Source organism: Pseudophryne corroboree, chromosome 6 (genome assembly GCF_028390025.1).
Source record: "Pseudophryne corroboree isolate aPseCor3 chromosome 6, aPseCor3.hap2, whole genome shotgun sequence".
Taxonomy (NCBI): domain Eukaryota; kingdom Metazoa; phylum Chordata; class Amphibia; order Anura; family Myobatrachidae; genus Pseudophryne; species Pseudophryne corroboree.
In genome coordinates this window covers 299,183,857-299,206,883 of record NC_086449.1, presented here as the reverse complement: position 1 = coordinate 299,206,883, position 23,027 = coordinate 299,183,857, and the positions used below count along the sequence as shown (strand labels likewise).

The 23,027-nt window shown below is 47.1% G+C and overlaps 1 protein-coding gene across 1 annotated transcript in view; it reads right to left on the bottom strand.

Annotated features, from left to right (window-relative positions):
• LIPC (lipase C, hepatic type) overlaps positions 1-23,027 on the bottom strand; it is a 305,507-nt gene that overhangs the window by 81,266 nt on the left and 201,214 nt on the right. The window contains exon 6 of the mRNA XM_063926172.1: positions 160-277. Within this exon, the coding sequence (XP_063782242.1) occupies positions 160-277 (118 nt within the window). The remainder of the gene's footprint in view (positions 1-159; positions 278-23,027) is intronic.

The following is a 23,027-nucleotide window of genomic DNA, read 5'->3' as shown; positions in this document are numbered from 1 at the left end:
TTGGCATTGCCTGCAAGTATTAGGCTTTGTGTGAAACAAGATCACTGCAGAATATACTGTTTATCAAATAATGGAAGACGTTTGATTGCGAGTAGAATTAATCATTAAAAGAAAGCAATATCTTGTGTTATAGTATGGCTGTAAATATTTAGAAATTACCTGTAATTCTCCCAATCTTGTCTGATCCGTTAATATAACTGCCAGCAAACCCTGAAACATGAGCTCCAAGGCTGTAACCAATCAAATGAACATTACTTCTTGGAAATTGGATTGATGACTGAAACATAATTAATTATAAATCTATGTCAATTGCACGTTAAGGGGAAGATCATGTTTGTAATTGAAAACAACCTCATAAAACAAATATATGTATCATATTGTAAGAATGCCTGTCCATATTATGTAAGAAAATAGCTAATCCATGGCAAAAGCCTGCCATTTTATTCATAGCATGTTTCCTGGAAATGTGACTCTGACGAATTATTAGTATACAGAACAGTTTGGATCAAAATGAAACCTATTGCATCCATAGCTCATTCACCTTATTCATGATTTAATCTTATGTGGAGCAATTTCCTTCTTCTGATCTGACATAAAATTTGCTAATGGTTAACCAGGGTAATTTGATTTTTTATTACTTTCACATATCTTCAGTTTTACACTTCCATGTGCAGTGATAGATTATAACGTTTGGTCTCATGGCACTAGTGAAATAACTCCCGAGGTCACAGGAGATGACACTGACAGAGGTCATACTGCTCTGCTTAGCCTGGGTGGCACAAGGTATGTTGGAGCAAACATTACCTTGGCATCCTACAGCAGCCACATCTGCCACAACCCACACAGCAGACTAAGGGGTTTATTTCATACTTGCCTACCTGACCCTCTCCATGAGGGAGAAAATGCTCTGTTCCTGGACTTTCCTGGTAATGTATGATTGCCATCACCTGTGGTGAAACACCTTTCTTATCAATTAACTAGCTCACCACAGGTGATGGCAATCATACATTACCAGGAAAGTCCAGGAACAGAGCAGTTTCTCCCTCATGGAGAGGGTCAGGTAGGCAAGTATGGTTTATTTATGTAGTCGGGTTTGAAAACCTGGAGCATCTAAACGTGTTTGTGCCTAATATTTAAAAGGGCAATGCTTTAACTAGCAAGCCAGCAAAAGCATTGCCCTTTTAAATATGGGGCATACTGTAAACATGATGCTTCATAGAAACCCCACAGACTGAATTTAATTGGACTTTAGATAATTAAGCAAGATGTTGATGTTAGGGTCTCCTGCCCTGTGCTGCCACGTCGTCATGGCAACCGGGAGACAAGTGCTAGTGGAGTAACCTGAGCGCAGCTGATACTCCGGTTCGGGTCTTTTGCTGTGCAGTGGTTATAGGCTCTGTGCACGGCAGGGGATCCGGTGCTGGTTTTTGTGCTCACAGTCTGTGAGGTCTGAGTGGGGCGTGGACAGCACCTGCTTTATAAGGCCTCTTTTCAGGGTAAGCAGATGCTGCTGAATCTTTGTTGGTTAGTCAGTTCATGAACGTTAGCCAGTACTGTGTAGCTTTGTATTTGTTTGTTGCTTACTGCAAATAGGCCTGGGAATTTGGTATTACACTGTGCCAATCCAGACCTAGCAGTAAGACTGGAGTCAGTCGTTTAGCTTGCTGGGGTTCTGTTACTACTCTGTGAACTTAGCAAGTTTGCGGCTGTATTCTAAGACTTGCCTGTCTAATCCTGTCTCACTGTGCTAGGTGTCAGGGGTCAGTTTAGTGGCAGTAAGCTAAAACCTGTGCACTGCAAGTGAGAATTTGGATTGTGGAGATTCTCCTTGTGTCTATCATTCCATCTCTGACCAAGGAGTTTACTGCCACACCCGTTGGTAACCCTTTAGGGTTTTGCTGTTGCCCTTAGCAACAGCATTTCGGGTACTCTACGTATTAAAACACAACATCTTGCTTTTTCCATCTTAGCAGTTCTAATACAAGGGAGATACCCAGTTCCTTAGCCTCTGGGCTTCTCTGTTCACTTTGTGTGTATTTTGTTACCCAATCACCTTCTGTGTACGTTATGTCATATCCCCCAGTTTGTCTGTGAGTCCATCTGTTTTGCATAACAGTTCAAACACCAGTACATTCCTGCAGACACTGGAGTGCATAACAGTTCTGACACCAGTACTTTCCTGCTGGCACTGGTGTGCATAACATATTCAGCAGCCTAATACTCCTGTTGAAATTTTGTGGGAATATGGAGCATACCCCTCAAAATACGTTGCAACAGGTGGTCGATCAGGTGCAGGTCCTGACTCGACAATTTAATGATTTGTCCATTAAAATGCACACCTCCCAGGCTGCTGGCGGAGCTCCCGCAGCAGCAGCACCTGCAGGGGTTAAGGAGCCGAAAGTAAATCTCCCGGATCGTTTTTCTGGAGATCGCTCGCAGTTCTTTTGTTTCAAGGAGAGCTGCAAGCTATACTTCCGGCTTAGGCCTCAGTCTTCTGGGTCGGAGATTCAGCGGGTGGGCATAGTGATTTCCTTGCTACAAGGAGACCCACAGGTCTGGGCATATGGGTTGCAGCCTGACTGTCCGTCGCTTAAAAGTGTTGATGCTTTTTTTACGGCACTGGGCATGTTGTATGATGACCCTGACAAGACGGCCTCAGCCGAGGCTCAGATTTCGATCCTTAAGCAAGGGCGCAGGCCAGTTGAGGTTTACTGTACGGAGTTTCGGAGGTTGGCCCATGATACCCAGTGGAATGACCCAGCCCTGAGACACCAGTACCGAAGAGGTCTTTCTAACCAGATAAAGGACCAACTGGTACAATATCCCTTGCCTGATAGCTTGGATCAGCTCATGCAGTTATCCATCCGGGTGGATAGACGGCTGAGAGAGCGTAGGCTTGAAAGGGAGACTGAGATTTCCTTCCTTCCCAAGGGAACCTCAGACTCTGAGGAATTTTCTGAGGAGCCTATGCAGATTGGGGCTACCCGCCTCTCCTCGCGTGAGAAGACGCGGAGGAGACAGCAGGGGTTGTGTTTGTACTGTGGGAATAAAGGTCATGTGGTAGTATCATGCCCAGAAAAGCCGGAAAACTTCAGGGCCTGAGGGTGATGGGAAATATCCTGTCAGGCCAGAAGTCAGAATTTCCCAAGAAGACTTTTATCATTCCGGTGACCTTGAAGATCCTCGGTCAAACTGTCAAGACTGAGGCCTTTGTGGACAGTGGGGCCGACGGGGTTTTTATGGACCGCCAATTCGCCCTGAAACACTCTGTTCCCTTAGTACCCTTGGCATCGGAAATTGAGATTTGTGGGTTAAACGGGGAACCATTATCCCAAGGTAAAATTACCTCTTGCACTAGCCAGATTTCTTTGTTTATTGGAGCCACACACTCTGAAAAATTGTCCTTTTATGTGACTGTCTGTACTTTTGCCCCATTGGTGTTGGGGTTACCCTGGTTAAGGGCCCACAATCCTCAATTTGACTGGGTCTCTGGGGAGATTCTTAGTTGGGGTACTGATTGTTTCAGGAGTTGCTTGAGCCTTCCAGTCAGGCTCTCGCAGCTAAGTTTGCCAGGATTGCCAGGGTGTTATGCAGATTTTGCGGACGTGTTCTCCAAAAAAGTTGCAGAGGTACTACCTCCCCATCGCCCCTATGACTGTGCCATTGATTTGTTGCCAAATGCTAAGCTTCCCAAGAGCAGGTTGTACTCCCTGTCACGTCCTGAGACTCAGGCTATGGCAGAGTACATTCAGGAGAACTTGACTAAGGGATTTATCAGACCTTCACAGTCTCCAGTTGGGTCGGGGTTCTTCTTCGTGGGTAAAAAGGACGGTTCGTTGCGACCCTGCATCGACTTCAGGGAATTGAACCGTATCACGATTAAAAACTCATACCCACTGCCTCTCATTTCGGTCTTGTTTGACCAGCTTCGTACTGCCACCATTTTTTCTAAGATTGACCTACGCGGTGCGTACAATCTAATACGAATAAGAGAGGGGGATGAATGGAAGACTGCCTTTAATACCCACTCAGGGCATTATGAATATTTGGTGATGCCTTTTGGGCTCTGTAATGCCCCGGCAGTCTTCCAGGATTTCATGAATGATGTGCTCAGGGAATATTTGGATAGATTCTTAGTTGTATACTTAGATGACATCCTAATCTTCTCCCATTCCCTGGAGGAACATCGGAAGCATGTACGCTTAGTCCTCCAGAAACTCAGAGACCACCGGCTTGGGGCAAAGCTGGAGAAGTGCGAATTTGAAGTTCAGCAAATCGCATTTCTAGGATATATTATCTCCCCAGAAGGTTTCCAAATGGAGGGTTCCAAGGTACAGGCAGTCCTGGATTGGGTGCAGCCCACTAGTTTGAAGGCGCTTCAGCGTTTCCTGGGCTTTGCGAATTTTTATAGACGATTTATCGCTTGATTTTCGTCTATAGTGGCGCCCTTGGTGGCACTCACTAAGAAAGGGGCGGATGTTGCTCACTGGTCTTGTGAGGCTAAAGCGGCTTTTGCCCGTCTCAAAAGGGCATTTGTTTCGGCCAAGGTGCTGCGACACCCAGATCCAGAGCGTCCTTTTGTGGTGGAGGTGGATGCCTCTGAGATGGGTATTGGGGCAGTGCTTTCTCAGATGGGAGTGTCTGATAATCGCCTTCATCCCTGTGCTTACTTTTCCCGTAAATTTTCGCCTGCCGAGATGAATTATGACGTGGGTAACCGGGAATTGTTGGCTATTAAGGATGCACTCGAGGAGTGGAGACACTGGCTTGAGGGGGCTAAGTTTGTGGTCTCAATTCTCACTGACCATAAGAATCTGGCATATTTAGAGTCAGCGAAGCGTCTCAATGCCAGGCAGGCACGATGGGCTTTGTTTTTTGCTCGCTTTAATTTTTTGATAACATATCGCCCTGGGTCAAAAAACATCAAGGCTGATGCGCTCTCGCGGAGTTTTGCTCCAATCCAGGAGACCACCGAGGAGCCGTTGCCCATTGTTTCCCCATCATGTATTAAAGTGGGCATTACCCAGGACCTCTTATCATTAGTCCTTAGAGCACAGGAGCAGGCTCCTCCAGACCTTCCGGTAGGTCTTTTGTTTGTGCCTCCTAGGTTAAGACAGCGAGTGTTCCTGGAATTCCATGCCAAGAAGTCGGCAGGTCACCCGGGTATTGCCAGAACTCGGGAGTTGCTATCTAGGGCGGTGTGGTGGCCCTCGGTGGCTAAGGATGTGGATCAGTGGGTTCGGGCATGTGACATCTGTGCCCGAAATAAGACTCCTAGAGGGGTTCCTGTTGGCCCATTACATCCACTCTCTATCCCATCTAAGCCATGGACCCACATTTCAATGGATTTTGTGGTGGACTTGCCCAAATCCTCGGGGATGACAGCCATCTGGGTTGTCGTTGACAGGTTTTCGAAGATGGCGCACTTCGTTCCACTGGTTGGGCTGCCATCAGCCAGACGCCTGTCTGAATTATTTATGCTGCATGTTGTGCGTCTCCACGGGTTGCCACTTGATGTGGTCTCTGACCGCGGATCCCAGTTTGTGGCCAAATTCTGGAGGGCATTTTGTTCCGATCTCCAGATTTCTGTCAGCTTGTCGTCAGGCTACCATCCGCAGTCTAATGGGCAGACTGAAAGGGTGAACCAGTCCTTGGAGCAGTTCCTCAGGTGTTATGTCTCCAAGTGTCAGACTGACTGGGTTGCTCATCTGTCCATGGCGGAGTTTGCCTATAACAACGCGGCTCACTCTGCTACAGGGATCTCTCCCTTCCTTTGTGTGTATGGGCATCATCCTAAGGCCAATTCTTTTGACCCCGTGGACTCCACGCCTGGTGGTTCCTCTGTGGTTTCGGTCCTTAGAGGTATTTGGCGGAAAGTGAAGAAAGCCCTTGTGTCTGTGTCATTAGTGACCAAAAGGGTTTTTGATAAGCGGAAAAGACCCTGCAGCTTCAAATTAGGAGACTTCGTCTGGTTGTCTACCAAGAATTTGAAGTTGAGACAGCCATCTCATAAGTTAGGGCCCCGGTTCATCGGCCCTTATAAGATCACCAGGGTTATCAATCCGGTGGCATTTCAGTTAGATCTGCCCCGTTCTTTGGGTATCAATAAAACATTTCATTGTTCCCTTTTAAAACGGGCGATTAGTAATCCTTCTACCAGTGGAAGACCTTCCCCTCTTCTGATACGTGGCCAGAGGGAGTTTGTTGTTGAAAGGATTCTTGACTCCAAGGTGGTTCGGGGTCGGCTGTCATTTTTGGTGCACTGGAAGGGGTATGGCCCGGAGGAGCGGTCGTGGGTGCGCAGTTGTGATCTTCATGCCCCCAGACTGATACGCTCTTTCTTCTCGCAGTTCCCCGATAAACCCGGTGGTAGGGGTTCTTTGACCCCTCGTCAGAGGGGGGGTACTGTTAGGGTCTCCTGCCCTGTGCTGCCACGTCGTCATGGCAACCGGGAGACAAGTGCTAGTGGAGTAACCTGAGCGCAGCTGATACTCCGGTTCGGGTCTTTTGCTGTGCAGTGGTTATAGGCTCTGTGCACGGCAGGGGATCCGGTGCTGGTTTTTGTGCTCACAGTCTGTGAGGTCTGAGTGGGGCGTGGACAGCACCTGCTTTATAAGGCCTCTTTTCAGGGTAAGCAGATGCTGCTGAATCTTTGTTGGTTAGTCAGTTCATGAACGTTAGCCAGTACTGTGTAGCTTTGTATTTGTTTGTTGCTTACTGCAAATAGGCCTGGGAATTTGGTATTACACTGTGCCAATCCAGACCTAGCAGTAAGACTGGAGTCAGTCGTTTAGCTTGCTGGGGTTCTGTTACTACTCTGTGAACTTAGCAAGTTTGCGGCTGTATTCTAAGACTTGCCTGTCTAATCCTGTCTCACTGTGCTAGGTGTCAGGGGTCAGTTTAGTGGCAGTAAGCTAAAACCTGTGCACTGCAAGTGAGAATTTGGATTGTGGAGATTCTCCTTGTGTCTATCATTCCATCTCTGACCAAGGAGTTTACTGCCACACCCGTTGGTAACCCTTTAGGGTTTTGCTGTTGCCCTTAGCAACAGCATTTCGGTTACTCTACGTATTAAAACACAACATCTTGCTTTTTCCATCTTAGCAGTTCTAATACAAGCGAGATACCCAGTTCCTTAGCCTCTGGGCTTCTCTGTTCACTTTGTGTGTATTTTGTTACCCTATCACCTTCTGTGTACGTTATGTCATATCCCCCAGTTTGTCTGTGAGTCCATCTGTTTTGCATAACAGTTCAAACACCAGTACATTCCTGCAGACACTGGAGTGCATAACAGTTCTGACACCAGTACTTTCCTGCTGGCACTGGTGTGCATAACAGTTGAGGAGAGAATGGGCCTACATTCAGATCTGATCGCAGAAGAAAATTTGTTAGCTAAGGGGCAAAACCAGGTGCTCTGCAGGGGGTGGGGCAGATATAACATGCAGAGAGAGTTAGATTTGGGTGGGGTGTGTTCAAACTGAAATCTAAGCTGCAGTGTAAAAATAAAGCAGCCAGTATTTACCCTGCACAGAAACAATATAACCCACCCAAATCTAACTCTCTCTGCACGTTATATCTGCCGAACCTGCACTACAGTTTTTTGCAGCCGTGCGATCGGGTCCGGAATGTGCTACGACCACAATGCGCAGGCACGTCGCTGCCTGGCGACGAGGAATGCCAGGCAGGGAATGTTCTTACGAAGATTTCGACCGCAGCGGCAATCGCAAGGTGACTGACAGTAGGAAGGCGTTCCGGGGTGGCAACTGACCGTTTTCTGGGAGTGGAGAGAAAAACGCAGGCGTGTCCAGGCGTTTTCATGGCGGATGTCTGATGTCAATTACGGGACCTGACAAGCTGAAGTGATCGCAATGGCTGAGTAAGTTCAGAGCTACTCAGAAACTGCACAAAATGTTTTTGTACAGCTCCCCTGCACAAGCATTCGCACACTTGCACAGCTAAAATACACTCCCCCATAGGAGGCGACTATCTGATCGCACGGGCTGCAAAAAGTTGCAGCATGCGATCAACTCGGAATGACCCACATGGTTTTTCCCATTAGCTAACAAATTTGCTGCTGCAATCAGATCTGAATCAGGCCCTATATGCCTTGTAGCCTGGAGACATGTATGATGGTCACATATTTAGCAATGCAGTATACAGAACTGTACACATGTGAAAATGGTCATAATGATTAAGGACAATCTGGCACAGATACAGAGCTGATCATACAGTTTATCTCCCAGTGTACATTGCATATTCTACCAGGACTGTAGCAGGGGGGAAAATCCACCACGTGTCAATCTCCCTGACTCGACAATGTGATACTGCGATGGGGCGGGGCTGCTGGGATCAGTAAGAAGCTGAGCAGACCTATGACAGCTCTACAGGCTGCGGGGCACCATATCAGGCAAACTGCAAGCCAAAAGACATATGCCATGGTAGAGCGATGGTGTAGCCCCCTTGGCCATGTGCCCTGGGCGGCAGCACTGCTTGCCAACTCCTTGTTACGTATTCAATGCCCACTCCAATATGGTTAGGAAAATGGTGGCCCCCGACCATGGCCACAATGCAGGAACATCATGTGGAAGCAGGGTCACCATTTTTGGCATCTATGTCTGGGGTAAAAATAATAAGATTTTACTCACCGGTAAATCTATTTCTCGTAGTCCGTAGTGGATGCTGGGAACTCCGAAAGGACCATGGGGAACAGCGGCTCCGCAGGAGACTGCGCACAACTAAAGAAAGCTTTAGGTCACCTGGTGTGCACTGGCTCCTCCCACTATGACCCTCCTCCAAGCCTCAGTTAGGACACTGTGCCCGGACGAGCTGACATATTAAGGAAGGATTTTGAATCCCGGGTAAGACTCATACCAGCCACACCAATCACACCGTATAACTCGTGATACTATACCCAGTTAACAGTATGAAATACAACTGAGCCTCTCAACAGATGGCTCAACAATAACCCTTTAGTTAACAATAACTATGTACAAGTATTGCAGACAATCCGCACTTGGGATGGGCGCCCAGCATCCACTACGGACTACGAGAAATAGATTTACCGGTGAGTAAAATCTTATTTTCTCTGACGTCCTAGTGGATGCTGGGAACTCTGAAAGGACCATGGGGATTATACCAAAGCTCCCAAATGGGCGGGAGAGTGCGGATGACTCTGCAGCACCGAATGAGAGAACTCCAGGTCCTCCTCAGCCAGGGTATCAATTTTGTAGAATTTTGCAAACGTGTTTGCCCCTGACCAAGTTGCAGCTCGGCAAAGTTGGAAAGCCGAGACCCCTCGGGCAGCTGCCCAAGATGCGCCCACCTTCCTTGTGGAATGGGCTTTTACAAATTTTGGCTGCGGTAGTCCAGCCGCAGAATGCGCCAGCTGAATTGTGCTACAAATCCAGCGAGCAATAGTCTGCTTAGAAGCAGGAGCACCCAGTTTGTTGGGTGCATACAGGATAAACAGCGAGTCAGTTCTCCTGACTCTAGCCGTCCTGGAAACATAATTTTTCAAGGCCCTGACTACGTCCAGCAACTTGGAATCCTCCAAGTCCCTGGTAGCCGCAGGCACTACAATAGGTTGGTTCAAGTGAAAAGCTGATACCACCTTAGGGAGAAACTGGGGACGAGTCCTCAATTCTGCCCTATCCATATGGAAAATCAGATAAGGACTTTTATATGACAAAGCCGCCAATTCTGATACACGCCTGGCCGAAGCCAAGGCCAATAACATGACCACTTTCCGCGTGAGATATTTTAGATCCACGGTTTTTAGTGGCTCACACCAATGTGATTTTAAGAAACTCAACACCACGTTGAGAACCCAAGGTGCCACTGGAGGCACAACCGGGGGCTGAATATGCAGCACTCCTTTTACAATGTCTGAACTTCAGGTACTGAAGCTAGTTCTTTCTGGAAGAAAATCGACAGAGCCGAGATCTGTATCTTAATGGAGCTTAATTTTAGGCCCATAGACACTCCTGCTTGTAGGAATGCAGAATTCGACCTAGTTGAAATTCCTCTGTTGGGGCCTTTTTTGGCCTCACACCAAGCAACATATTTCCGCCATATGCGGTGATAATGTTTTGCAGTTACATCTTTCCTGGCTTGAATCAGCGTAGGAATGACTTCCTCCGGAATGCCCTTTTCCTTTAGGATCCGGCGTTCAACCGCCATGCCGTCAAAACGTAGCCGCGGTAAGTCTTGGAACAGACAGGGCCCCTGCTGCCGCAGGTCCTGTCTGAGCGGCAGAGGCCATGGGTCCTCTGATATAATTTCTTGAAGTTCTGGGTACCAAGCTCTTCTTGGCCAATCCGGAACCACGAGTATCGTTCTTACTCCTCGCCTTCCTATTATTCTCAGTACCTTTGGTATGAGAGGCAGAGGGGGGAACACATAAACCGACTGGTACACCCACGGTGTTACCAGAGCGTCCACAGCTATCAGTGAGAAAAGGAAGGTATAGTATTAGGGATCGAATTCAATTGTTTCGTTAAGTCCCTCGGGAACGAGGGTTTTCAACTGATGAATCCAGTAGTTTTCTCTTTGACACAGTTTCCTATATCTATCACCTCCCCTAGGGGTTGATGGAATGGTTTCAATGCCTATGATATGAACATCCTGTGGGTTCTTTTCATGAAATTCTGCAAAGTGTCGGGATACACTGTGCAGAGAGTATCCCTTTTGAATATTGCGCCTATGTTCTAAGAATCGGATTTTCAATTTACGTGTAGTACGTCCCACATAGATCAGTTTACAGCTACAGACTAGGATATATATGACAAATACACTGTTACAATTGATAAATGAACCAATAGTAAATTGTGTATTGTCTGATGATGTGAAAATTTTAATCTTGTTCTTTATATATGAGCAAGTTAAACATTTGTTCGCACCACACTTAAAGCAGCCTTTTGTTTTAGTCAGCCATCGTGAAGAATCCAATGAACTATCTGACTGTATTTGGGTTCTTCTATCAACAAAAAAACTTGGCGAAAGATGCTGTTGTAAATTATTGGAACGTTTAAAAATAACTGACGGTTTTTCTCCAATTTCTGTTCTGAGAATGGGATCAGTGAGTAAAATGGAAAAATTGTTAGAAATAATTTTTCTTATTTGACAAGAAGAACTGTTATACTTAGAAAAAAAGTGTGGTTGATCTTGCTCAAATTTTTGATTCCTTGGTTTATATTCTAGAAGATCTTTCCTATCCAGCTGATCTACTCATGCACGAGCTGACTGGATTAATTTAGAAGGATAACCCTTATTCTTAAGGGAGGATGATAGTTCATCAGCCTGAGTGGTGTAGTTGTGGTATTCACTGCAATTGCGTCTAAGACGTCGCAATTGACCGTAGGGGATATTTCTAATCCATGGTTTATGATGTGAACTATCAAAATGTAAAAAATTGTAATTGTCTACCTCTTTTCTAAAGGTCTTGGTAGAAATGGCCCCATCTATTATAGTGAGGGAGACATCAAGGAATGAGATGGAAAATTTGTCTGCCGTGCTGGTGAATGATAAATTGAAATGATTATCATTAAAGGATGCAGTGAGATCTAAGGCTAAATTAATATCCCCATCAAAAACAAAGAAAAGATCATCTATATAGCGGCCATAGTAGACGAGGTCCGCGCCCAGACTCCGCCCGCTTTATATGATTTATTTTATTTGTTGTTGATGTATTTTATATCGTAATAAACCAATTTTATTTAGAAGGTGGTCAACTCTCCATGATTTATACCCATTTGTAAAGCACCTTAAGCGCAGCCGATATCTTTTCCTTCCTTTTCTCACTGTATCCATAGGCACACGCACAGTGCCAATTATCGGCAGCGCTCAGGTGAGATTGCACTTTGGTAGATCTATTTATTTATTTATTTAGGCGCTGTCAGTAAGTTGTTTCGGTACTCCGTCCACAGCTATCGCCTGAGGGTCCCTTGACCTGGCGCAATATCTTTTATAGCTTTTTGTTGAGGCGGGACGCCATCATGTCCACCTGTGGCCTTTCCCAATGGTGTACAATCCTTTGGAAGACTTCTGGATGAAGTCCCCACTCTCCCGGGTGGAGGTCGTGTCTGCTGAGAAGATCTGCTTCCCAGTCGTCCACTCCGGGAATGAACACTGCTGACAGTGCTAACACATGATTTTCCGCCCATCGGAGAATCCTTGTGGCTTCTGCCATCGCCATCCTGCTTCTTGTGCCGCCCTGTTGGTTTACATGGGCGACTGCCGTGATGTTGTCTGATTGGATCAGTACCGGCTGGTTTTGAAGCAGAGGCCTTGCCTGACTCAGGGCATTGTAAATGGCCCTCAGTTCCAGAATATTTATGTGTAGGGAAGTCACCTGACTTGACCAAAGTCCCTGGAAGTTTCTTCCCTGTGTGACTGCCCCCCAGCCTCAAAGGCTGGCATCCATGGTCACTAGGACCTAGTCCTGTATGCCGAACCTGCGGCCCTCTTGAAGATGGGCACTCTGCAGCCACCACAGTAGAGATACCCTGGTCCTTGAAGACAGGGTTATCAGCCGATGCATCTGAAGATGTGATCCGGACCACTTGTCCAACAGGTCCCACTGAAAAGTTCTTGCATGGAACCTGCCGAATGGGATTGCTTCATAGGAAGCTACCATTTTTCCCAGGACTCGCGTGCAATGATGCACCGATACCTGTTTTGGCTTCAGGAGGTCTCTGACTAGAGATGACAGCTCCTTGGCTTTCTCCTCCGGGAGAAACACTTATTTCTGGTCTGTGTCCAGAACCATCCCCAGGAACAGTAGACATGTCGTAGGAACCAGCTGTGACTTTGGACTGTTTAGAATCCAACCGTGCTGTTGTAGCACTTTCCAAAATAGTGCTACCCCGACTAGCAACTGCTCCTTGGACCTCGCCCTTATAAGGAGATTGTCCAAATACGGGATAATTAAAACTCCCTTTTTTCGAAGGAGTATCATCATTTCGGCCATTACCTTGGTAAACACCCTCGGTGCCATGTACAGTCCAAACGGCAGTGTCTGGACTTGGTAATGGTAATCCTGTACCACAAATCTGAGGTACTGGCGAGGATGGTAAATGGGGACATGCAGGTAAGCATCCTTGATGTCCCGGGATCCCATGTAATCCCCCTCGTCCAGGCTTGCAATAACCGCCCTGAGCGATTCCATCTTGAACTTTAATTTTTTTATGTATGTGTTCAAGGATTTTAAATATAAAATGGGTCACACCGAACCATGCGGTTTCGGTACCCCAAACCGTGTGGAATAGTAACCCCGTCCTTGTTGAAGTAGGGGCACCTTGAGTATTACCTGCTGGGAATACAGCTTATTAAATTGCCTCTAGCGCAGCCTCCCTGCCTGAGGGAGTTGTCGGCAAGGCATATTTGAGGAAACGGCGGGGGGGAGACAACTCGAATTCCAGCTTGTACCCCTGAAATACTACTTGAATGAAACAGTGATCCACCTGTGAGCGAGCCCACTGATCGCTGAAATTGTTAAGACGGCCCCCCACCGTACCTGGCTACACCTGTGGAGCCCCCGCGTCATGCTGTGGACTCAGAGGAAGCGAGAGAAGAATTTTGATTCTGGGAACAGGCTGACTGGTGCAGCTTTTTCCCTCTTCCCATGTCTCTGTACAGAAAGGAAGCGCCTTTGACCCGCTTGCTTTTCTGAAGCCGAAAGGACTGTACCTGATAATACAGTGCTTTCTTAGTCTGTGAGGAAACCTGAGGTAAAAATATTTCTTCCCAGCTGTTGCTGTGGATACGAGGTCCCAGAGACCATCCCCAAATAATTCCTCACCCTTATAAGGCAGAATCTCTATGCGCCTTTTAAAGTCAGCATCACCTGTCCAGTGACAGGTCTCTAATACCCTCCTGACAGAATGGACATTACATTCATTTTGGATGCCAGCCGGCAAAAGATCCCTCTGTGCATCCCTCATATATAAGACGACGTCTTTAATATGTTCTCATGTTTGACAGGGTCACCGACCACGCTGCAGCAGCACGATCTGCAGGTCTCAGTCTAGTACCTGAGTGTGTAAATACAGACTTCAGGATAGCCTCCTGCTTTTTATCAACAGGTACCTTCAAAGTGGCCGTTCCTAAAACGGCAGTGCCACCTTTTTTGACAACCGTGTGAGCGCCTTATCCACCCTAGGGGATATCTCCCAGCGTAACTTGTCCTCTGGCGGGAAAGGGTACGCCATCAGTAACTTTTTAGAAATTACCAGTTTCTTATCGGGGGGAACCCACGCTTTTCACACACTTCATTCATTCATCTGATGGGGGAACAAAACACTGCCTGCTTTTTCTCCCCAACATAAAAACCCATTTTTAGAGGGTTAATGTCAGAAATGTGTAACACATTTTTTATTGCCGGGATCAAGTCACGGATGTTCCTAGTGGATTGTGTATATGTCTCAACCTTGTCGACACTGGAGTCAGACTCCGTGTCGACATCTGTGTCTGCCATCTGAGTGAGCGGGCGTTTTTGAGCCCCTGATGGCCTTTGAGACGCCTGGGCAGGCACGGACTGAGAAGCCTGCTGTCCCACAGCTGTTACGTCATCCACCCTTTTATGTAAGGAGTTGACACTGTCGGTTAATACCTTTCACCTAACCATCCACTCTGGTGTCGGCCCCACAGGGGGTGACATCACATTTATCGGCATCTGCTCCGTCACCATATAAGCCTCCTCATTAAACATGTCGACACAGCCGTACCGACACACCGCACACACACAGGGAATGCTCTGACTGAGGACAGGACCCCACAAAGCCCTTTGGGGAGACAGAGAGAGAGTATGCCAGCACACACCAGAGCGCTATATAATGTGGGGATTAACACTATAACTGAGTGAAATTTCCCCAATAGCTGCTTGTATATATAATATTGCGCCTAAATTTAGTGCCCCCCCCCCTCTCTTTTTAACCCTTTGAGCCTGGAAACTACAGGGGAGAGCCTGGGGAGTTTTCTTCCAGCTGCACTGTGAAGAGAAAATGGCGCCAGTGTGTCTGAGGGAGATAGCTCCGCCCCTTTTTCGCGGACTTTTCTCCCGCTTTTTTCTGGATTCTGGCAGGGGTATTTACCACATATATAGCCTCTGGGGCTATATATTGTGGTATTTTTGCCAGCCAAGGTGTTTTTATTGCTGCTCAGGGCGCCCCCCCCCCCAAGCGCCCTGCACCCTCAGTGACCGGAGTGTGAAGTGTGTATGAGGAGCAATGGCGCACAGCTGCAGTGCTGTGCGCTACCTTGGTGAAGACTGATGTCTTCTGCCGCCGATTTTCCGGACCTCTTCTTGCTTCTGGCTCTGTAAGGGGGACAGCGGCGCGGCTCCGGGACCGAACACCAAGGCTGGGCCTGCGGTCGATCCCTCTGGAGCTAATGGTGTCCAGTAGCCTAAGAAGCCCAAGCTGGCTGCAAGCAGGCAGGTTCGCTTCTTCTCCCCTTAGTCCCTCGCTGCAGTGAGCCTGTTGCCAGCAGGTCTCACTGAAAATAAAAAACCTAATTCTATACTTTCTTTCTAGAAGCTCAGGAGAGCCCCTAGTGTGCATCCAACCTCGGCCGGGCACAAAATCTAACTGAGGCTTGGAGGAGGGTCATAGTGGGAGGAGCCAGTGCACACCAGGTGACCTAAAGCTTTCTTTAGTTGTGCCCAGTCTCCTGCGGAGCCGCTGTTCCCCATGGTCCTTTCGGAGTTCCCAGCATCCACTAGGACGTCAGAGAAATCTATGTGCTGGTACTGCAGGATGGGATAGCTGTGTTAGTGCTGTGATATTCTCTAAATAGAATGGTAACACTGATCTACGTTAAAGCAAGCACAAATCATTGCAATGCAGAACATGCCTGGTATTAGCAAGATCATTTCCCTCGGTTTATGAATCCCTTTGTGAGCATACTGCTTCCCTGCCACTGGAAATGACAAGTCACCAATGCAAATGAGGATACAGAAGCTAAGGTAAATAAATATAGCTGTTATATATTACAATGCAAATGTTTGTGCTGGCACCAGTACACACAGCAGAGTAGTTAACGTAGCTGAACATCTTGAGACTGATTATATGACTGCCGAACTACTGCTTTAACAATGCCATAAAAATAAGAGGAGAGGAGTAAATTTGGCAGGTGTGTATAGCAGTTAAGAAGAAAAGAAATACAGTTCTGTAGTATCTGGTAATCAGGGCTAAGTTCATCTCTGCCAGTTGCTATCTCAATCAATGCCTGTATATAGCTATTGAAGGTATTTACGAATATGACAATGATATTATTTTTGCTTATGACTTAACTGTATTTTATATTTTGTTTTTATTCTACATTAATTTTTCCCTTAGGGCAGATTTATCACAAAATCACCCCAATCCGCAATGCGATAATTGATTACATCACATGGAGATAGCGAGAAAGCTCTGACCCTGTGATGCCACTCAGCAACCTTATTGGGGTACCACACCTTTATGTAATACAGCAGCATACTGTACCTCCCAACTTTTCAGCACATAGAATAGGGATCCTTGTGTGGCATAGCCACACGCAAGCTGTAAATGGGGCATGGTCTTGGGTGGGAGGGTATGGCTTCGGCCATGGGGGCATGGCCAGAGCCGCAACTAGGGGGGGGCTAGGGGGGCACGCGACCTGGGCGCGGAAAAGGAGAGGGCGCCGGCGCGAGGCAGTAAGACCAGTGCAGGACGGCGCAGGGTTGATGATGCGCCGTCCCGCTCCGCTGCTCCAGGACGCTTCGGCGAGAGGCAGTAAGTGGGGACGACCAGTGCAGGACGGCGCAGGGTTGAAGAGGCGCCGTCGCGCTCCGCTGCGCCAAGACGCTTCCCTAGAGGCTACAGCTGCTTCCCGGAAACACAGCCGTCGCTTCTGCCAGCGCTGTGTGTGTGACTGTCACTGTGACAGCGCACTTCAGAAATGGAGAGGAGGGGGCCCTGACTGACACAGCAGATCAGCACTAAAAGTAGGTAGGGAGAGGCGGGCAGCTATATATGTACAATATGTGTGTGTGCAGTGTACTTTAACCTAGTGTGTGTGAGCAGTGCAGTGTAACCCTGAGTGTGTGTGTGTGTGTTGAAGCAGTGCAGTGTAACCCTGTGTGTATGTGTGCTTGAACAGTTCAGTGTAACCCTGTGTGTATGTGTGTTGGAGCAGTGCAGTGTAACCCTGTGAGTGTGTATGTGTGTTGGAGCAGTGCAGTGTAACCCTGTGTGTTGGAGCAGTGCAGTGTAACCCTGTGTGTATGTGTGTTGGAGCAGTGCAGTGTAACCCTGTGAGTGTGTATGTGTGTTGGAGCAGTGCAGTGTAACCCTGTGTGTTGGAGCAGTGCAGTGTAACCCTGTGTGTATGTGTGTTGGAGCAGTGCAGTGTAACCCTGTGTGTATGTGTGTTGGAGCAGTTCAGTGTAACCTTGTGTGTATGTGTGCTGGAGAAGTTCAGTGTAACCCTGTGTGTATGTGTGTTGGAACAGTGAAGTGTAACCGTGTGTGTGTGTGTGTGTGTGCTGGAGCAGTTCAGTGTAACCCTGTGTGTTGGAGCAGTGCAGTGTAACCCTGTGTGTATGTGTGTTGGAGCAGTGCAGTGTAACCCTGTGTGTGTGTGCATGTGTGTGAGCAGTGCAGTGTAACCCTGAGTGTGTGTGTGTGTGTGTGTGTGTGTGTGTTGAAGTAGTGCAGTGTAACCCTGTGTGTATGTGTGCTTGAACAGTTCAGTGTAACCCTGTGTGTATGTGTGTTGGAGCAGTGCAGTGTAACCCTGTGAGTGTGTATGTGTGTTGGAGCAGTGCAGTGTAACCCTGTGTGTTGGAGCAGTGCAGTGTAACCCTGTGTGTATGTGTGTTGGAGCAGTGCAGTGTAACCCTGTGTGTATGTGTGTTGGAGCAGTTCAGTGTAACCTTGTGGGTATGTGTGCTGGAGCAGTTCAGTGTAACCCTGTGTGTATGTGTGTTGGAACAGTGAAGTGTAACCGTGTGTGTGTGTGTGTGTGTGTGTGTGTGTGTGTGCTGGAGCAGTTCAGTGTAACCCTGTGTGTTGGAGCAGTGCAGTGTAACCCTGTATGTATGTGTGTTGGAGCAGTGCAGTGTAACCCTGTGTGTGTGTGTGTGTGTGTGCATGTGTTGGAGCAGTGCAGTGTATCCCTGTGTGTATGTGTGCTGGAGCAGTGCAGTGTAACCCTGTGTGTATGTGTGTTGGAGCAGTGCAGTGTAACCCTGTGTGTACGTGTGTTGGATCAGTGCAGTGTAACCCTGTGTGTGTGTGTGTGCATGTGTTGGAGCAGTGCAGTGTAACCCTGTGTGTGTGTACTGGAGCAGTGCAGTGTAACCCGGTGTTGTGTGTGTATGCTGTAGTACCCGGGGTGGGTACTTCATTTGTATGTATAGGAGGGGTGTATTTAATCACAGTATATTGGGGCATGTGTATATACAGGGGCACGTATATATGTTTATTTTGGTAGTATGTGTATATTCAGGGGCTGTGTAGATATGTACCGTACTGTGGCCCTCATTCCGAGTCGTTCGCTCTGTATTTTTCTTCGCATCGCAGCATTTTTCTGCTTAGTACGCATGCGCAATGTTCGCACTGCGACTGCGCCAAGTAATTTTGCTATGAAGATAGTTTTTTTACTCACGGCTTTTTCTTCGCTCCGGCGATCGTAGTGTGATTGACAGGAAATGGGTGTTACTGGGCGGAAACACGGCGTTTTATGGGCGTGTGGATAAAAACGCTACCGTTTCCGGAAAAAACGCAGGAGTGGCTGGAGAAACGGAGGAGTGTTTGGGCGACCGCTGGGTGTGTTTATGACGTCAAACCAGGAACGACAAGCAGTGAACTGATCGCAGATGCCGAGTAAGTCTGAAGCTACTCTGAAACTGCTAAGTAGTTTGTAATCGCAATATTGCGAATACATCGTTCGCAATTTTAAGAAGCTAAGTTCACTCCCAGTAGGCGGCGGCTTAGCGTGTGTAACTCTGCTAAAATCGCCTTGCGAGCGAACAACTCGGAATGAGGGCCTGTGTATTATTGATAGTGTGTACATGTATGGGAGGATGTATTTCTGTATAATGGGGAGGTGGAGGGAGGTGTTGGGAGGGGGGCGCCAAATGACTGTCTTGCCCCGGGTGACAGAAACCCTAGTTTCGGCCCTGGCATGGCCTCATGGCACAGACCCGTTATTGGCATTCTGATGGCGTGCCCAGAGCTCCCCGAGCAGCTGGGCAGCCCCCTGCTCACCTCCATGTACTGAATAGATGCCGTGCGCATGTCCATGGCATCTATTCAGCGATCACTTGCTGCTTTGCAGAGCAGGGCAGCGAGTGATCAAAGGATCCACCAAATGCCTCCCTTGCTGCACACGAGTGGGACAGCGAGATAGTGTCTGAATAATGGGACTGTCCCGCTGAAATTGGGACATTTGGGAGGTAGGTATCAGTCACACTAATAATTTCTGGATTATCAGGTAGAGTGGTCAGGACCAGATTAAGGTTTTTGGAGACCCTAGGGCAACTCAGTTATGGGGGATCCTACCATTAAAATATTCAATATGCAGGGCCGGTGCTACCAATAGGCGGCTTTAGGAGCTGCCCTAGGGGCGCCGGCTCCATAGGGGCAACACTGGATCCTCCTACCACAAAAATGAAGGATGTCTTTGAACAAGACATCCCTCATATACATGATGTTGGTGGTTGCTGCAGGTCTTACCAGCTGCAGCAGCCACCATCCTCACACTTTGGTGGTCATTCCGAGTTATTCGCTTGCTAGCAGTATTTAGCAGTAGTGCAAACGCATTGTCGCCGCCCACTGGGTAGTGTATTTTTGCTTTGCAAAAACATTTTGTAAAAAAAAAAAGTCCAGCCCTGTACTTACTCTTCGTGTGCTTTGATTCTAATTTTGGAGGGTTGGCTTTTGATGTCACACACCCGCCTAGCATTCGCCCAGCCACGCCTGCGTTTTCTCTAGCACGTCTGCGTTTTTCTAAGCACTCCCTGAAAATGGTCAGTTGACACCCAGAAACGCCCCTTTCCTGTCACTCTTCTTGCGGCCGCCAGTGCGAAAGAAACCATTGCTAGAACCTGTGCAAAACCACAACGGCCTTTGTACCCGTACGTCGCGCGTGCGCATTGCGGTGCATACGCATGTGCAGAAATGCCGATTTTTAGCCTGATCGCTGCACTGCAAACAACAGCAGCTAGCGATCAACTCGGAATGACCCCATTTGCCCCTGCAAATCTCCTCTCTCAGGTCTGGGGCAGGCTGGCCATATACAGTACTGATGGTCACATGACATGTCAGATGCTGTGATGCAGCCAGCGCTGCCTGTTGCTCTCTCCTAATATATTTAAAGAAGTCAATTATGTATGTGAGTAGCAGGGCAGCAGGTGCGATATTGTATAAAATTGCATAGGGTGTCTAGAAAGCTTGCACCATCCCTGTCAATATGATATGCTGGAAATGTTTTAAAATGTAAATATTTCTAGGATCACATATCTGTTGAAGACATTGTAGTGCCCCCAGTTCACCTTATGCCACACAGAAACCCAAGTTCACACATTCCATTGTGCCCCATATGCTGCTGGTGTAGTTTAGTATGCCCCCTGTGTGTGGGGGTCCCTGGACAACTACCTCTGTGGCCCTGTTTTTAATCCAGCTAATGCTGATGATTGCTATGATCACCATCAGTGATCTTAGGGGGTAATTCCTAGTTGATCGCAGCAGGAAATTTTTTAGCAGTTGGGCAAAACCATGTGCACTGCAGGTGTGGCAGATATAACATTTGCAGAGAGAGTTAGATTTGGGTGGGTTATTTATTTCTGTGCAGGGTAAATACTGGCTGCTTTATTTTTACACTGCAAATTAGATTGCAGATTGAACACGCCACACCCAACTCTAACTCTCTCTGCACATGTTATATCTGCCTCCCCTGCAGTGCACATGGGGGGTAATTCCAAGTTGATCGCAGCAGGATTTTTGATAGCAATTGGGCAAAACCATGTGCACTGCAGGGGAGACAGATATAACATGTGCAGAAAGAGTTAGATTTGGGTGGGTTATTTTATTTCTGTGCAGGGTAAATACTGGCTGCTTTATTTTTACACTGCAAATTAGATTGCAGACTGAACACACCCCACCCAAATCTAACTCTCTCTGCACATGATATATCTGCCTCCCCTGCAGTGCACATGGTTTTGCCCAATTGCTATCAAAAATCCTGCTGCGATCAACTTGGAATTACCCCCATGGTTTTGCCCAATTGCTAACAGAATTCCTGCTGCGATCAACTTGGAATTACCCCCTTAGTGCCCAATGGGTCTTATTCCAGCTCTGCCCTTATATACTAATATCCTGGCTCTGGCTGTTACTCGTCATAGTCTCAACCATGGCTCTTCTGCTAAAGGCTCTCTCACATCTGTTTGTGTGACTGCATATTGCTGTCTAATATTGGAAACAAACACAATGTGTAATAGTCTATATGGATGTGGATCATCAAATCGACAGTGTCTAGGTCGACCGCTATAGGTAGACAGGGTTGGAAGGTCGACAGGGGTTCTAGGTCTACGTGCTAGGTCGACAGGTCAAAAGGTCGACATGAGTTGTTGTTGTTTTTTTTTTTGGTGTCCGGGAAACCGAATTAGTGCACCGTGTCCCCTTGCATAAGATGCATCGCTCCGCTACCGCTTTGCTAGGCACAGATTACCGTTCCAATCGTAATCCCATGGATCGTTAAGTATGAAAGAGTTCAAAAAAAGAAAACAATTTGAAAAACTCACATCGACCTTTTGACCTGTCGACCTAGCACATGTCGACCTAGAAACCCTGTCGACCTTCAAACCCTGTCGACCTAGTGACTGTCGGCCTATAGTGTTCGACCTAAACATTGTAGACCTTCAGACCGGATCCCGTCTATATACAGTAACCATCGTAACTGATTCTGCTACAACACTTCACTGTGGAACACTTACTAACCATTATTACATTACTACATGTAGTATTAACTAAAAAACGAGATTTATGGTAAGAATTTACCGTTGTTAAATCTCTTTCTGCAGCATCTCATCTCACTTTAACGATCAGATGACCGGGGTCACAGCAGCAGCACAGGAACAGATGACCAGAGCTCACCAAACACCGGTCCCTAGGTGCAGGTAAGTAGTACTTTTTCTTCTTCTTTTTTTTTACATAGTGATCAGCCTGTGTGTCTATCAGACACACATGGCTGATCACAGGAGCCAGGTCTGTGCCAGCAGGTAGAGAAGGCTGTGCATGAGGAGGGGAACCAGAGGGAAGCCCTAATAACATCATTTGAAGACAGCGTTATCCTAACAGGGCTACCTCCAGTTTTTTTCAAAATTGGATTGTAGTAAATCTGAAGCAGATTGTATTTACAAGTATGGGAAATGCGATCTGGATACTAAAAAAAAAATCAATATTAAGGGCTTGGAGGAGAATTTAGTGTATTCTCCTCCAATTGCCCTTTTGTACATTTAGGTGATAATAAAATAATGTGAAAAGTATGTGAAAACACCCTTTTTTACATAATTTTACTAAAAATAATATTGATAAATAATTTGCGGGATGCGGGTGGACAAATCTGTATGCATGATTTGTGTTTTACAAAATAGAGAAAATTGTACACCATTCTTCAAGGTGCTAGCAAATAGACCATAACTAGGTCTGAAAATCATGAGTCACAAGAAAACTGTGCTTTACTGTGCAATGAGGAGGCGGCTAAGATGAGATTCCAAGTGTAGATTTTCACGAGGGTAACATATTGAAACATTTTGGGTCTCAAGTAATAGCCTACGCATGTGCTATTCAATTGGGCCCTTCAAGTCGATCAAGAGGGGGCTCTTCTTTAAACCAAAATGGACCTATGGGGGTAATAAATAAATAAATATTGCATCTTAACAGTTATTATGCAGTGCATTACAGAGAATATTTGGCTATTCACATCAGTCCCTGACCCAGTAGAGCTTACAATCTATATTCCCTGCCACATGTACACACATATGTACTAGGGTTATTTTTTATCAG